This window comes from Pelophylax lessonae (genome assembly GCF_965119305.1).
Source record: "Pelophylax lessonae genome assembly, chromosome: 11".
Taxonomy (NCBI): domain Eukaryota; kingdom Metazoa; phylum Chordata; class Amphibia; order Anura; family Ranidae; genus Pelophylax; species Pelophylax lessonae.
In genome coordinates, this window is record NC_138778.1 from 89,566,960 (window position 1) to 89,583,322 (window position 16,363).

General features: G+C 41.1%; 1 protein-coding gene across 1 annotated transcript; it reads right to left on the reverse strand.

The window, feature by feature from the left end:
- Positions 1 to 12,552: 12,552 nt before the first annotated feature.
- On the reverse strand, positions 12,553 to 13,616 carry LOC309567386 (uncharacterized protein; the record flags this gene model as incomplete). Its single annotated transcript, XM_082272792.1, has 2 exons — positions 12,553 to 13,068; positions 13,461 to 13,616. 2 exons carry the CDS (start codon positions 13,614 to 13,616, stop codon positions 12,553 to 12,555), a joined length of 672 nt encoding a protein of 223 aa, XP_082128918.1.
- Between the last annotated feature and the right edge of the window lie 2,747 nt (positions 13,617 to 16,363).

The window sequence follows — 16,363 nt, forward strand, 5'->3', positions numbered from 1 at the left end:
TCTTATACTACGGAAAGCAAGACAAAAGGGCACCATTCAATATGAAAACGCACAAGTGTTTTTTTTTCCTGATTTTTCAATAGATCTACAAAAATTGAGAGCTACCTTTTTTGAAGTTAAAAAAAAATTAAGAGAACGACACATTAGCTACTCCATGGCATACCCTGCGAGGATGAGGGTGGAGGAAGATGGGAAAATATATTTCTTCAATACTCCGGAGAGTGTACAAGAATGGCTTTGTTTGAAAGGAACTATAAAGTGAATGGAAAGAAGAATCTTGCTATTTTCCTTTTTGTTTTTCCTTGTAATGAAAACTTTTTCTTTTTTCCTGGTGAAGGATACAAGAAAAAGGGAAAAAAAAAGAAGCATGTGGATGATGGAATGACGAGGCGGGGGGGAGTGGAGGGACTGGGAGTTAAGGAACTATGGGGGTTTTTTTTTTTTTTTTTTGTTTATACATTTTTTTTTTTGTGCGTTTTTTTTTTTTTTTTTTTTTTGTGCGTTTTTTTTTTTTTTTTTTTTTTTTCGGGGGTTCCTCTTCCCCTCCCTCCCTCCTCCCACCACTGGTAATTCTTTGAGCCGTTTTTTTTTTTTTTTTGATGGCTTAGCAAAATTCCTTTATTTCTTAGAGAAAAACATGACATTTTTCTGAGAGTAAGGTGGGAGCTTGAGTGGAGGCCGCAGCTATATTGTCCTTGCATGCAAATGTTTGTATGCTCGGGCAATGTCCCATTGTTTTTTTTTTTTTGAGTAAGACCTATTGGTCAAAATTTTGCTATATGTGCATGATGATTTTTCTTTTAAAAAAAAAAATATTTTTTTTTTGGTAATTTTGTTTGTGATTTTTTTTTTCTTTTTCTCTTTTTTTTCTTTTTCATATTTTTTATTGTTACTTTTGAAGATCGCTGTGTCCTGGTGTGCCCAACTGACCTCAATAATTATATTGGTATAAAATATAAGGAGTACATTGCTATGGGGTATTATCATGATAAATGTCATAGATAGACGGTTAGATATATGGGATCCCTTTTGGGAAGTGAACCTACAGCTATATATAGAAAAAAACCTCTAAGATGACTAAAAAATGTGGGTTCCTATCATGGAATGTTAGGGGTCTAGGGACCCCCCAGAAGAGATCTCAGGTAATTACAAATATATTACAAACTAAAGCACAAATTATATGCCTGCAAGAGACACATCTGATCCCAGATACAACAAACCAATTGTGTAAACCCTGGATCCAATGGTCAATACACTCGAGCTATTCAACATATGCAAGGGGGGTTTCACTGCTTGTCCATAGGTCGGTATCATGGAAGTGCTTTCAAAAAAAGGTAGACCCTGAAGGGCAATATGTATTTGTACGAGCTCAAGTGTTTGATATACCATTTGTTATTTTAGGTATATATAATCCACCACCTGCTACATTAAGTGTAATTAAAGAAGCCATGCTATTTGCAAGTTTATACCCAGAGGCATTAGTGCTATGCCTGGGAGACTTTAATCTTCTGTGGGACCCGCTGGTGGACAGGCATGGACCCCCCCTAAAAAGAACTCGAAGACCACTTATGTTTCGTGAGTTAGGGGAAGAATTTGGATGGAGAGATTTGTGGCGAATGCTTTATCCCCAGACCAGGGCTTATTCCTGGGCCATCCCAGGAAGGGGATGTCTGTCAAGAATAGATCTGGCGCTGGGAAATGATAAAATTATTTCTAGGGTTGTCTCTGTTGAATATTTGATTAGAGGAGTGTCTGATCACTCACCACTCCTGGTAAATATAGCAATAGGAATTGAGGGAATGAAGCAAAACTGGAAATTTCAGCCATATTGGTTATCACAGATTGGAACGCACGATCGTATACCTGAACAATTGCAGATATTTTTAGAAACGCATGGATCCCAAAGAGATTTGATCTTTTGGGATACCTTGAAAGTATATCTATGGGAGGCACTTAGATCAACAATATCATATATTAAAAGAACCACCAGGCAGGAAACGGAAGATCTAGAAGAGCAATGTAAGATACAGAAGCTGTGTTTTTGAAAACCCCAACTGAAATAAATAGGGAAAAATGGGAAATGACAGTAAGAAAATATACTACACATATAGCAGCAATAGCTAAATACAAACAATTTGAATATCAACAGAAGTACTTTGAACAAGGGAATACTTCAAGTCGTCTTTTAGCACATATGGCTAGGCAACAAAGTACAAGTTTAGTTATAACTAATATACAACGCCCTGACGGGGAATGCGTAAGGGATGTGGCTGGTATTATGTCATGCTTTCACTCGTTTTATACTGATATGTATGCCACCTCTCTTATAATGCAGATGAAATTTCAACTTATCTGAGTGAAATACACTTTCCAGCTTTAACGACCGAGCAGGTTAAATCATTAGAAGAAAATCCAAGCGAGGAAGAAGTAAGAAGAGCAATAACAAGTCTAGCAATAGGAAAGGCTTCAGGACCAGACGGACTTCCGTTAGAAGTATATAGTAAATACGTGGATATTCTTGCCCCAGTGCTAGTTCAAGTATTTGATGCAGCTTTCAGGGTAAAAAGACTTCCTGAATCAATGTATTTAGCTACAGTAGTACTAATTCCAAAACCAGATAAAAATTTAACAGACTGTGCTTCATACCGACCCATATCATTATTAAATACAGACTACAAAATTCTTGCAAAAATTTTGGCCCATAGATTAAATAATGTAATACTTAATATTATACATCCAGATCAAACTGGATTTATGCCAGGAAAATCCACATCTATAAATCTTCGAAGAACACAACTTATAGCTCAGCTTAGAGATCAACTACCAGACTCAAGTGTCTTGGCCTCTCTTGATACAGCAAAGGCTTTTGATTCTATTGAATGGCCCTTTTTGCAGGCAGTGCTTAGGGCATTTGGATTTGGGGAGAAATTCTGTACTTGGGTGGAAATAATGTATCTAAATCCAACTTCTCAGCTGTTGGTAAATGGCTTTTTAACCAAGGCCATACAATTATATAGAGGCACCCGGCAGGGATGCCCTCTATCACCACTCTTATTTTCAGTAGCTATTGAATCTTTGGCACTTCGACTTCAGCAAACCCCTTCTGTACGGGGCATTACATTGGCAGAAAGGATAGATATAGTGGGATTATATGCTGATGATCTTGTTTTATATTTAAATGATGCACATGGATCATTGGAAGCAGCTATGCATATAATAGAACTATTTGGTTCTTATTCAGGCCTTAAAATTAATTGGCAAAAATCCTCCCTTATGCCATTGCAACCACAACTACTCACACTAAGCAAGGATTCAAGTTTATTAAAGGTAGTGTCCTCTTTCAAATACCTGGGAATAAATATTACAAGATTACCACAAGCAGCTTTACAGACTAACCTTAATCCACTCATGACAACAATTAAAACTAAATTAGCTACTTGGGCTAAATTACCACTTTCAGTTGCAGGGAGAATAAATTTAATCAAGATGGTCCTATTACTGAAATGTTTATACATTTTTTCACATATGTCGGTTATAGTCCCTAAAACTATTTTTAAAAAAATAGATGCCCTATTTACCACATTTATTTGGGGAAAGGGTAGAAATAGAATAAAGTTAACCACACTTCAGAGAGCTAAAACAGAAGCAGGTATGGCACTTCCTAATATATACAGATACTATCTCGCTGGACAACTTAAACATCTCACAGGATGGATAGTACCAGTAACACTACAGATGGTAGAATCACACCTGGCTCATGTTTTACAAATCAACAATTTACTTATAGCCCTAGAAGCACCTTTGAATAAATTAAAATATAAGCAAATACCAATGTTAACATTAGCTCGTACAATATGGAGAGAGGCAAAACGTATAGAGGGAAACGCACAAATAAACATGGATCTCCCACTATGGCGAAACCCAATGTTCAATCAACTGAAACAGTTGGTAGAGTATCAGTTCTGGGAACAAAAGGGGATATCAGTCCTTGCAGATGTATGTGACATAACACATATGTACTCTTTTTCAGATATACAAATTAAATATGATATACCACATACCTCATTATATAGATACCTACAGTTGCGACATGCATTACAAGCGCAATTTGGAGTTTTGGGACCTGGGATCTCTAGATATCCAATGATTGGTATCCTTAGGTCCCAGGGCCCTAAAGGATTAATCTCTAAAATATATGCACATTTAACCAGGGTTAATTCAGGAATGAATCCCTTGGCAATAAGAACAAAATGGCAGGAAATAATTCCCAATTTAACTGATGAAGATTGGAAAGAAGCTTGTTCATCCCATTTATATGTATCACCAGCAGCAAACAATAGGTTAATACAATTATATATGCTACATCAATCATATCTCTCTCCAAGTAGACTTTATGCTATGCAAAGCATTGCATCTCCTAAATGTTTGAGATGCAGTGCTAAGCGGGCAGACTTTATACATATTATGTGGTTTTGTCCAGTGATATCAAGATTCTGGCAGGAAATAATTCAAATATTATCCTCTGTCTTGAATATGCCTGGACCCCAGAAACCTGTTTGCTGGGTATATTAGATGAAATAACATGGTCTAGATATCACAAGATAATGCTTAGAGAAACGCTGTTTATGGCAAGGAAAACAATCACAGTTAAGTGGATTCAAGTGAAGCCCCCTGTTGTTAAGAACTGGATAAGAGCGGTAAATCAGATTTTACCATTTGAAAAAGTATTGTATATGCATAGAGAATGCTCAACGAAATATAATAAAATTTGGGATAATTGGAGTCAATCAACATTAACCAATGGTTGAATATAAGGAGATAACTAAGAGGATATAGAGGGATGCACATAGTATGATGAGGAAATAAATCTATGAATGCAATGGAGCAAGGGGTTGGGGCACACCGGGACAACGGCGATCAATTAAGCTAAATGGATATACCTTGGCATAAAGAGATTATGAATACTAAGTAAACAGATAATTATTTGGATATTGTATAATTTTTTTATTTTATATTGTTTTGTCCCTTTGTTGAAAGGACGTTTGGAATGTTCGTTTTTATGCACATATTGAAATAAAAAGAATTTAAAAAAAAGTCTGCCTTTGCCACCGCCCCAGTTCTGTCCAGACCGGATCCTACTAAGCCGTTCTACCTGGAAGTAGACGCTTCCTCTGTTGGTGCTGGTGCTTTGCTCATGCAAAAAACTATGAGAGGCATGTCGGTTACTTGCGGGTTTTTCTCTAAGACTTTCTCTCCCGCTGAAAGAAATTATTCTATTGGGGATAGAGAATTACTCGCCATCAAGCTGGCCTTGGAGGAGTGGCGGCATTTACTGGAAGGATCGGTACATCCCGTGAACATCTACACGGATCATAAAAATTTATCTTACCTCCAGTCTGCTCAGAGACTAAATCCCCGCCAAGCTCGCTGGTCTCTATTTTTTGCCAGATTTAACTTCCGGATCCACTTTCGTCCAGCGAGCAAGAACCTCAGGGCCGATGCCCTCTCTCGTTCGTCTGATGTCACAGGAGAGGAAGTCAAGCCACAGCACATTGTGCCCCCGGAATGTCTGGTCACTGTGGCACCTATAGACTTGCGTAACCTCCCTCCCAGAAAGACCTATGTTTCTCCCCGTCTTCGCCTAAAGGTTCTTAAGTGGGGACATTCTTCTCTTCTCGCAGGACATCCTGGCGTCCGAAAGACTCTACAACTTATCTCCAGGAGATATTGGTGGCCATCCTTGGAGAAGGACATCTCTGAATTTGTACAGTCCTGCTCTGTATGTGCCAGAGACAAAACCCCTCGCCAAAGACCCGCCGGCTTTCTCCAGCCACTTCCCATACCAGAGACCCCTTGGTCCAATATCGCGATGGACTTCGTTACGGACCTACCACCATCTCACGGGAAAACTATAATTTGGGTCTTCGTAGATCGCTTCTCGAAGATGGCACACTTCATCCCGTTGCCAGCCTTACCATCCGCACCTCAGTTGGCCAAGCATTTCCTCCGACACATCTTCCGGTTACACGGCCTGCCTTCACAAATTGTCTCCGATAGAGGAGTCCAGTTTGTGTCCAAGTTCTGGAGGGCTCTTTGTGGACGGCTTAAAATCAAGCTGGATTTCTCTTCTTCATACCACCCCCAAACCAACGGACAAGTAGAGCGGGTCAATCAAATCTTGGGCGACTACCTTCGCCACTTCGTTTCCTCCCGTCAAGACGATTGGGTCGACCTCCTCCCGTGGGCGGAGTTCTCCTATAACCACAAAGACTCTTCCGCCACCAACAAGTCTTCCTTCTTGGTGGTTTACGGTCGTCATCCTCTGCCTCCTCTGCCGTTATCCTCCTCCTCGGGTGTACCTGCAGTGGATGACCTGGTGCAAGACTTTTCTGCCATCTGGCGTGAGACGCGTCTGTCCCTCTTACAGGCCTCATCCCGCATGAAAATCCAAGCGGACAAGAAACGTTGGTCTCCTCCTGTCCTGGTTCCTGGGGACAGACTTTGGCTCTCCTCCAAGTACGTCCGCTTCAGGGTTCCTAGTTACAAGCTTGGTCCTAGTTATTTGGGACCCTACAAGGTCAAGAAGAGGATCAATCCTGTGTGTTACCAACTCCATCTCCCTTCCTCCCTTAAAATTCCCAACTGTTTTCATGTCTCCCTCCTCAAGCCTGCGGTCTTTAATCGCTTTTCCCCCAAGAATCTTCCTCCCATGCCTCTATCCGGTACCTCGGATGTCTTCTCCGTTCAGGAGATATTGGCCTCTAAATTGGTCAGGGGGGAGAAGATATTTCTTGGTGGACTGGGAGGGCTGCGCTCCTGAAGAGAGATCCTGGGAGCCAGAGAAGAATATCTTGGACCGTAACCTCATCCTCAGGTTTCTGGGTACCAAAAAGAGGGGGAGACCAAAGGGGGGGTACTGTAACGCTGAGCGCTCCGGTCCCTGCTTCTGGACCGGAGCGCTTGCGGCGTTCATTTCCAGATCCACTCACCTGTGCCTGCTCCGGCTCCCTCCTCCGCTCCCCGCTCACGTGGTTCCCGGCGCGCGCGCCCCTGCACCATAGAGCGCGCGCATGCCAGCTGTTTGAAATTTAAGGGGCCAGTGCACCAGTAATGGTGCCTGGTCCAAACCTCCCTTCCTGTTTCCTGTTTCCTGTTTCCTGTGTCCTGTTTCCTGTTTCCTGTGTCCTGTTTCCTGTTTCTTATATAAGTGACTTGCCCCTTCCTGCCCTTGCCGGATCTTTGTTGCCTTGTTGCCTTAGTGAAAGCGTTATTTGTATTATCCCTTGCCTGTTCCCGAACCCTTTGCTAACGACTACCGCCTCTGAACCTGTGCTGCCTGCCCTGACCTTTGCTACGTCTGACTACGCCTCTGCCTGTCACTTTTGTACTACGCCTATATCAGCAGTCGGTGAGGTTGAGCTGCTACCAGAGGACACGACCTGGTAGTTACCGCTGCAGCAAGCCCATCCCGCCTTGCGGCGGGCTCTGGTGAAAACCAGTAACTACTTAGAACCAGAGATGTATAGTAACGAAGTAGAACTACTTAAGTACTGTACTTAAGTACGGAAAGGCGGTATCTGTACTTTCCTAGAGTAGAATTTTTTTCTCCTACTTCTACTTTTACTTCACTACATTTTTTCGATGATTTTGATACTTCTACTCCGATATTTTTTTTTTGTGCTGCATAGTTACTCGTTACTTTTAAAAAAATTACCACTGCCAGAACAGTAGATGGCAGGTTGCATAAAGCTCAAAAAAATGTGTATAATGTCATTTGTAAATCAGCGCATACGAAAATAAAGGCTGTGTAGAATAAAAGCTGCTATACCAAATCTTTCCAATAAAAAGAAAATATGAAACAAACAAATAAATGGTGCTACAGCGCTTAAAGTGCATCAAGAAACTACTAACAAACACAGGTTAATCATTTGAATAAATAATTTGAAATAATAAAAAACAATATGATGTTCAAACTTTTGACTTCTTTCTTTAACCACTTAAGCCCCGGAGGATTTTCCTGCTAAAAGACCAGGGGGTATTTTGCGATTCGGCACTGCGTGACTTTAACGGACAATTGCGCGGTCGTGCGACGCTGTACCTAAACAAATTTGACGTCCTTTTTTTCCCACAAACAGAGCTTTCTTTTGGTGGTATTTGATCACCTGTGCAATTTTTTGATCACGCGCTATAAACAAAAAAAGAGCGGCAATTTTGCAAAAATAGCAATATTTTTCACATTTTTTTATATGAAATTCCCCAAAAAAAAATGTAAAAATCAAAATTTTTTAACATTTTTGGCCAATTTGTTTTATCCTACCTATGTTTGGTAAAAAAAATCGCAAAAAGCGTATTTTGATTGGTTTGCGCAAAAGTTATCGCGTTTACTAACAAAGGGAAAGATTTTTGTCATTTTTGTTGTTTTTTTTTTAACGCGCAATGGCGGCGATCTGCGATTTTTTTTGCGGTACTGCGACATTGCGGCGGACAGATCGGACCCTTGACTGACATTTTTGACACTTTTGGGGTTACCAGTGACATTTCTACAGTAATCAGTGCTATACATATGCACTGTTACTGTAAAAATACACTGGCAATGAAGGGGTTAACTTTATTTGGGAGGGAGGGGCTGTGTGTGTCCCTAGGGGCGTGATTCTTACTGTGATTGGCTGTGGCTCTAGCTGTAAGGACACTGATCAACGGATCTACATACTAGATCCGAGTAATCAGTGTCTTTACAGCGATGAGAATGACAGGCAGCTTGTTTACACAAGCTGCCTGACATTCTCCCTCTTCCCCCGACGATCGCCGAGTGGCCGGCGGACATCGGGTCCGCTGGTCACACGCGCGGGGGGGTGCGTGACCGCGCGGGAGCGGGAGCGTGCCTCCGCGGGCGCGCGCTCGCTCCCCAGACCCTCCCAGGCTAGTGACGTTAATTAACGTCCCTCTGCCTGGCAGGGGCTGACCGCCGCAGTAAATCTACTTGCGGCGGTCGGCAAGCAGTTAATAACTACATAGCACAGTACTTGTATTTTCACTTTCAGTACTTGAGTAGAAATTTTTTTTCAAAACTACTGGTACTTTTTACTTTTAGTACTTAAGTAGCAAATTTTTTGAAAAAACTACTTGCAATACTTAAGTAAAAAAAATGTTGAATACTTTAGTACTTCTACTTAAGTAACTTTTTCTGCGAGCACTTCTACTTCTACTCAAGTCACTTTTTGATCGAGCACTTGTACTTTTACTCAAGTAGAAATTTTGAGTACTTTATACAAGTCTGCTTAGAACCGATCCTCTGGTACGGTCCACGCCAATCCCTCACTGACACAGCGGATCCACTCCCTGCACCGCTCCTGCTACCAGTCCAGACCCTGGTTGGATTAATATAGTGGAAACTGCAGCTACTTGGTTTATTTGCCCATTCAACACCCTGTCATCAATCTGTGAATCAAGGCCTGAACCAACCCCCTATAATCAAGGGGTCCGTTCTATCTGGTAAGCAGTTTGTACACATCGGGTGGCCCTGTATTTTGGTGGAGGTGCTGGATATTAGAAGAATTACAATTACAGGATTTAATAGAATTTCCATTCCTGCTTCTGAATGGTGTTCTCTTGGACTGGACTGAATCATAAATTGTTTATATACAATATTTATTGTTTGCACTTCTATTTATTATTTATGAATCACCTGCACTTTCTGGCCTTTACATAATATATTGATCCATTTATTCACATCCTATGTGATTGTTGCTAATTTTTTTATTTTACTGCACCTGGTGTTATATATATTTGACACTGCTAATTTGCTGTTTGCACAAATTATTTAATTATTTGCATTTGTGTTCAACTTATATAATAATTAGTGTTGCTTGTCACTTTATTCACAATTATTGAGCATACCATTCATAAGATTGGCTGAGCACAGCCATTATATATCAGTATATCATTTCTTTCATATCTCACATTTACGTTTACGTTGCAGCTCCCAATTTCTTGATCTATATATTTATATTTATATATTTAATTTATCACATTTAGAATTTCTTATTTACTATTTTTCACTGCGCGGGTACTGTTGGTGCTCAACACCAGTATTTTACATCCCTTGAAAACTGCATATGCTGTCTATCCTATCCCTGAATCTTGATTATGCTAACTTCCAACAATGTTTTTGGTTTAGGGCACCACCATCACCCAAGGCCCAATTTTTCTGCACCTGTATGACATATACATGCTATATGAATTTTGTTCTGAATTTTTAACAGCAGGGTCCGTTTCTGCGCCCAGCAAGAGTAACTGCGAGAGGTTGCGGTGTTCAGGAACCAACAACAACCAAGGCCCAATTTTTCTGCACCTGTATGACAAGCAGTGTTGGGCATGTTAGTTAAAAAAAGTAATTCGTTATAGTTACTAGTTACTTCTCACAAAAAGTAACTGAGTTAGTAATTGAGTTACATCAGTAAAAAAGTAACTAATTACAAGGGAAAGTAACTATTGCGTTACTTTAAAAAAAATAATCAAATATGTCAAATAACTTGGATGCCCCCAATATTAAATATGTTAAATTAATGAAATGGACACTAAATAGAAGCAATTATTATTATAAAACCTTGTACTGTAATCTACACTATTTTAATGTTACTGTGGGACAATGAAACACCTATCAAATATATTATTTGAAATATGATCATTACTATAGTGGAACAATACAACACAATAGATGGTTTAGAAATGTTTATATTTATTTGCACAGACCTGAGACCACAACTGGACAACAAACAAGTCTTAAAATAAATCATACTTCTTAAAATTGTACCAAAAATAAGTAAATAAAAAAAATAATGAATAAACTCTTTGTTGTGCAAAATGAAAATATAAAACTGTAACACAACTTCACAACTGGTAGACATACTGTTTAGCTTACTTCAAGTATTTTATACTGAACAATGTACCAAAAATAAACAATAATATTAAAAATATACACTCTTTGTAGTGCAAATAAAAAATATGAAACTGATATATGTAAACAAACAGGTAATGAAACGTTTTTATTTCCTGTTACATATATCAGTTACATATTTTTACTTTGCACTGTATATTTTTATTACGATTGTTTAACCACTTAAGGACCGAGCCCATTTCTGACACATGTTGTTTACAAAGTAAAATCAGTATTTTTTACTTAGAGCCCCTAAATATTATATATATATATATATATATATATATATATATATATATATGTATATATACATATTTTAGCAAAGAATCTGGAGAATAAAATGGCGGTCATTGCAATATTTTTTATCACGCCGTATTTGCGCAGCGGTCTTTCATACGCCATTTTTTTTTAAAGAAGACAATTCACTGCATTTAAAAAAAACTAAACAGTAAAGTTAGCCCAATTTTTTCTGTATATTGTGAAAGACGATGTCACGCTGAGTAAATAGATATCTAACATGTTATGGTTTAAAATTGCGCACACCCACGGAATGGCGACAAAATCTCCATAGGCAATGTTTTAAAACATTTTAACGGTTACCAGTTTAGAGTTACAGAGTAGCTCTTTTTTTAAAATTATTTCTCTTGCTGTGGCGATCGCGGCGATACCTCACATGTTTGGTTTGAACAGCGATTTAATTTGGGGGCGCGACTTCCGTATACGTTTTTTTTTGTGTGCGAGCTCACGGCGACGGGGCGGTTAATATATTTTTTTTTCCTATTTATTTTATTTATTTTTTTAATTATAGCACAGGTTTTTTTTAAAAAAAAAAATCTGATCACTTTTATTGCTGTCACAAGCACTGTAAACATCCCTTGTGACAGCAATAGGCAGTGACAGGTACTTTTTATGAAGGGATCGGGGGTCTAAAAGACCCTAGATCCCTCCACTGCACTTGAATGTATTCAAAATGCCGAAAATTGCATTTTTGAATACTGTCACTTTTTAAATTCGGCGCCTTTAGCCGCCGAGTTACCCCGGACGTGACGTCATGGATGCTGCTCTTGGGTTACATCATCGGAGACCCGATCTAAGCTGAATTTGGCTTTGATTGGGACTCCAACCAGCTGGCGGACGTGGCGGCTGGTTGCTCGGGTCTCCCGGGCAGAGACCTGGGCAGAGCCGCCAAAGGCGGCGGGAGGGGGTGTCCCCTACCGCTCTCTGGGGTAACGATCGAGCGGCTCCCGAGCTGCATCGGCCATTACCTCCTGAAAGCCGACTGCCAGCTCTAAAATATGATACTGGGATGATGCCTCTAGCTGCAGGCATCATCCTGGTACAACCACTTCTTGCAGCCAATGTAGAGCTACGTCAGTTTACGGGAAGTAGTTAATGAAAGAATGCAAAAAAAACACTGTTGTCCCCTCTGCCTCTATTCAAATCACTGTCATTATTTGCCAGATAAATCAAACTTTAGCTCCTAAACTTTCATTCAGTCATCATCAATCATTCCATACACTCCTTCCTTCCTAACACTCATCCATGCATGCATTCTTTCATCCATTCATCCACCAATAGCATCCTTCCATTCTCCCCATCCATCCAAGCTATCCATCCTAACTTGTATTAAACCAGTGGTTGTATCTCAAAACCAGAAGCTTCTCAAACTTCTGGTCAGAGAGCCTATTCCTCTTTGGAGTGATGACAAGTTTCCCAAAACTAAAGAGTCTCTCTACTGGGGCACTGGAGGGAGTGGCTGCATTATATCTGAGTAAAATTTTCTTTATCAGTGCAAATCCATTTAGAGAGTCTATCTCTTCTGCTCCTGATTTAAAATAATCTGAGACTTGACTTTCAGCGATAGAACAGGTGTCATCCTCTTCCTCAAAGGAAAATAACAAATCCTCTACGGCTGAGTCTCTGCTAAGGTGGTGTGTTGATGTGCTGGCAGTGGTACCTGCTTGCTGGTCTTGGTCTAGGACAAGTTTCTGGCACTCCGCCAGCAGGCTTGCCTTGGCCTTGTCCTTCCTGACCTGTGTCCGAAGCCAATGTAGTTTGAACTTGGGCAGAGACACAGCAGCCAAGACAGCATCCTCGCTTTCCAGCACCTCTGCAAATCTTGTTTTTATTGCCTGGACATAAGAATGCAAAGAACATATTATTTTATTTATTTTATTTCAGGTACTTATATAGTGCCGTCAGTTTAAGCGTATCCAAAGGTTGTCTTTGGGAAATAGACGTATGACATGAGTGCTGCCAGCATTGCTGCAGAGGTTGAAGGGGTGGGGGGGTCAGCCTGTCTGTGCTTAGACCATACGCCGCACACTGCATCAAATTGGTCTGCATGGCTGTCGTCCCAGAAGGAAGCCTCTTCTAACATTCATACATGCACATACCAGGGCCAATTTAGACAGGAGCCAATTAACCTACCAGCATGTCTTTGGAGTGTGGGGGGGTATAAATAAAATAAGATGCAATTGTTGGGTGACTGGTTAAAGGTATTTAAATAAATGAAAGTTCTTACTGTCACTACTGCCTCTGGAAGGTCAACTAGGATTTGCAGGCCACTCTTCAGTTCCAAGGTCTTGAAAATCAATGTCTCCAGTGTGGGCAGGAGTGTACCATGGAAACAATTGTCTTCTCCCTGAAGAATGTCTAAGACTACTGTAAGTAGCGTCATAGCAGTACAGTACTCCCTGATGAACTGATTTTCTCATTCTGTGATGGCTGTCATCCCAAACTTAGACGAGATGTTGTTCAGCTCACCCCTAGGAATCTCACAGATTCAAGCCAGGGTATCATAAAATGAATTCCATCTTGTACGGCCATCAGCTTCTTTGCAATGATGTCATCCACAGTCTCTGCAGCCACCGTTGAACAACTAGTCATGTTCCATAAGCCTGTACATTTTGCGGTAGCGCTTTTGTATATCGCTTTTGTTTGTGGTTTTGACAGTAACCACTTGTCAACATCAGTACATGAAACAAGGTTGAAAGTGTGTGCAGCACACCTGTGATGTGGCGGAAAAGTTATCACAATTTCACCACCATGTCCGTAAAAGTCACCTACTCCTCATCATCCTCCTCAGTGTCCTCTTCCTCGACTGGCTGCTGGCATCTTTTAAAGACCTTGAAGAAATTGGAGCCATTATCTGTGACTGTTGATGTTATTTCATGGGATATGCCAAAGGATGAGTGAATGTTGTCAAGCTCAATTTCTATAATGTCATGAGTATGACGATCCTTGAATCTTCTGCATGCTAATGCTGCTTTCCCTCGCTTCATGCTGTTTGGATCTATCCAATGTGTAATTACGCCATGATAGCTTTTATTATGTGCCGTCCAAATATCGGCTGTTGTGGAAATATCAAGTTTCAGTTGCTTTGCTGTCGTGGCTCCATCTCCTCCTTTGATAGCGGAGCTAACGTTATCAGCTGTGTTCTTGGCCACTAGTTTTGTGGTGGCATGAGAAGATGTGAGGTGCTTCATTAAATTTGAATTACTTGCAACCGACGTGGAGAGACTCTTATTTCCTGTGCATAAGTTGCACATTACATAAACATTCTTGCCTTTCACCTCAACAAGGGAAAAGTAGTACCTATACTTCCAGTTTGCGAAAGCTACCTTTGAACTTGTTGGATTTGCCATCCCTCTGACTCCTGGTCGTCGTCTGTGTGTGCGACTGTGTCTGTGCGTGTGTGTGTGAACTGAACAGCAGTAACACAGAAAAATCTCTCCCAGGACATTTTAATAATAATAATGGTTCAATGAAGGTGTTGGAGAAGATGAGGCTTCCATAAGAGCATTTTTATTAATTTAAGACCATATAGCCTTGCCCTTGATATCATATGCACTGTCTACTGTCTGCACTGTACTGTGGTGAATCCTGAGTAATACCTGAGTGGTACCGGCTGTGTGGTACACTGGTACCTGAGTGGTATTTGCTGAGTGGTACCTGTAACCTGAGTGGTATTTGCTGAGTGTTACCTGAGTGGTATTTTCTGAGTGCTAACTGCGTGGTATTTGCTGAATGGCACCGGCTGCGTGGTAGCGTGGTACACTGGTACCTGAGTGGTATTTGCTGAGTGGTACCTGAGTGGTATTTGCTGAGTGGTATCTGAGTGGTATTTGCTGAGTGGTACCGGCTGCGTGGTACACTGGTACCTGAGTGGTATTTGCTGAGTGGTACCTAAATGGCATTTGCTGAGTGGTACTGGCTGCGTGGTACACTGGTACCTAAGTGGTATTTGATGAGTGGTACCTGGGTGGTATTTGCACAATGGTACCGGCTGCGTCGTACACTGGTACCCGAGTGGTATTTGCTGAGTGGTATTTTATTTGTGGTACCTGTGCGGTGGCTGGTGGGGTACCTGAGTGGTATTTGCTTGCTGAGTGGTACCTGGCTGTGTGGTGGTAAGTGGTATTTGCTGAGTGGTACCTGCCTTCAGAAGCACTGTACTCCAGGACTCCAGGAGTCAGCATTCAGGCCTCAGTCAGGAGTGGTACCTGCTTGGTATTTTATTTGTGAGAGTGGTACCCGCGTGGTGGCTGGTGGTGCGGTACCTGAGTGGTATTTTCTTGCTGAGTGGTACCTGGCTGCATGGTGGTGGTATTTGCAGAGTGGTACCTGCCTCCAGAAGCGCTGTACTCCAGGACTCCAGGAGTCAGCAGTTCTCAGGGCCTCAGTCAGGAGGAGTCTCTCAGTTAGGAACGAGGAGCGGACAGCGGCAGGCCGAGAGCCTGGAGATGACGTCAGTTGATCATCATAGAGTTTTCTACTGCTAGTACTACCCTCTAGTGGTAGATTAATTGTAATTACAGTAACGCCGCATTAGTAACGGTAACGGCGTTACCTTGGGGAAAAAAGTAATTGATTTGATTACTCGTTACTTACAAAGGTAACGCTGTTAGTAACGCCGTTTACTTATAACGGCATTATTCCCATCACTGATGACAAGTTGTAACGCTCCTGCGTTTTTGTTATAGGCTGGATTTACAGCTGCAAAATCTCCACTCAGTAGTCATGTAGAGATGTGTTGAATACCAGATCCAACTCTCCAGGACTCATCACCGTGGGCCTGTCAGCTTCAACATACAGATATATATACACACTCAATGAGATGTTCCTGGAGTGATAGGATGTATATGATAGTATGAAGGTGATGTGCTGAAGGGACAGGTGTGAACAGTGACAAGGATGGTAATCACTTGATAGGTTTGTACAGGAGAGTTCAAGATGGTATTTAGGAATGCAGATAGGTTAGTATCGAGTATGCTAACAGGTGGTGAGGACAGCAGATGACAAATACAGGATAGACTAACCCAGTGCAAGGATAGATAGTAGTAGACAGGAGAGCTAGCAATCTATGCAGCAGTGCAGATGATAGATGGTAGTAGACAGGAAAGCTAGCAATCTGTGCAGCAGTGC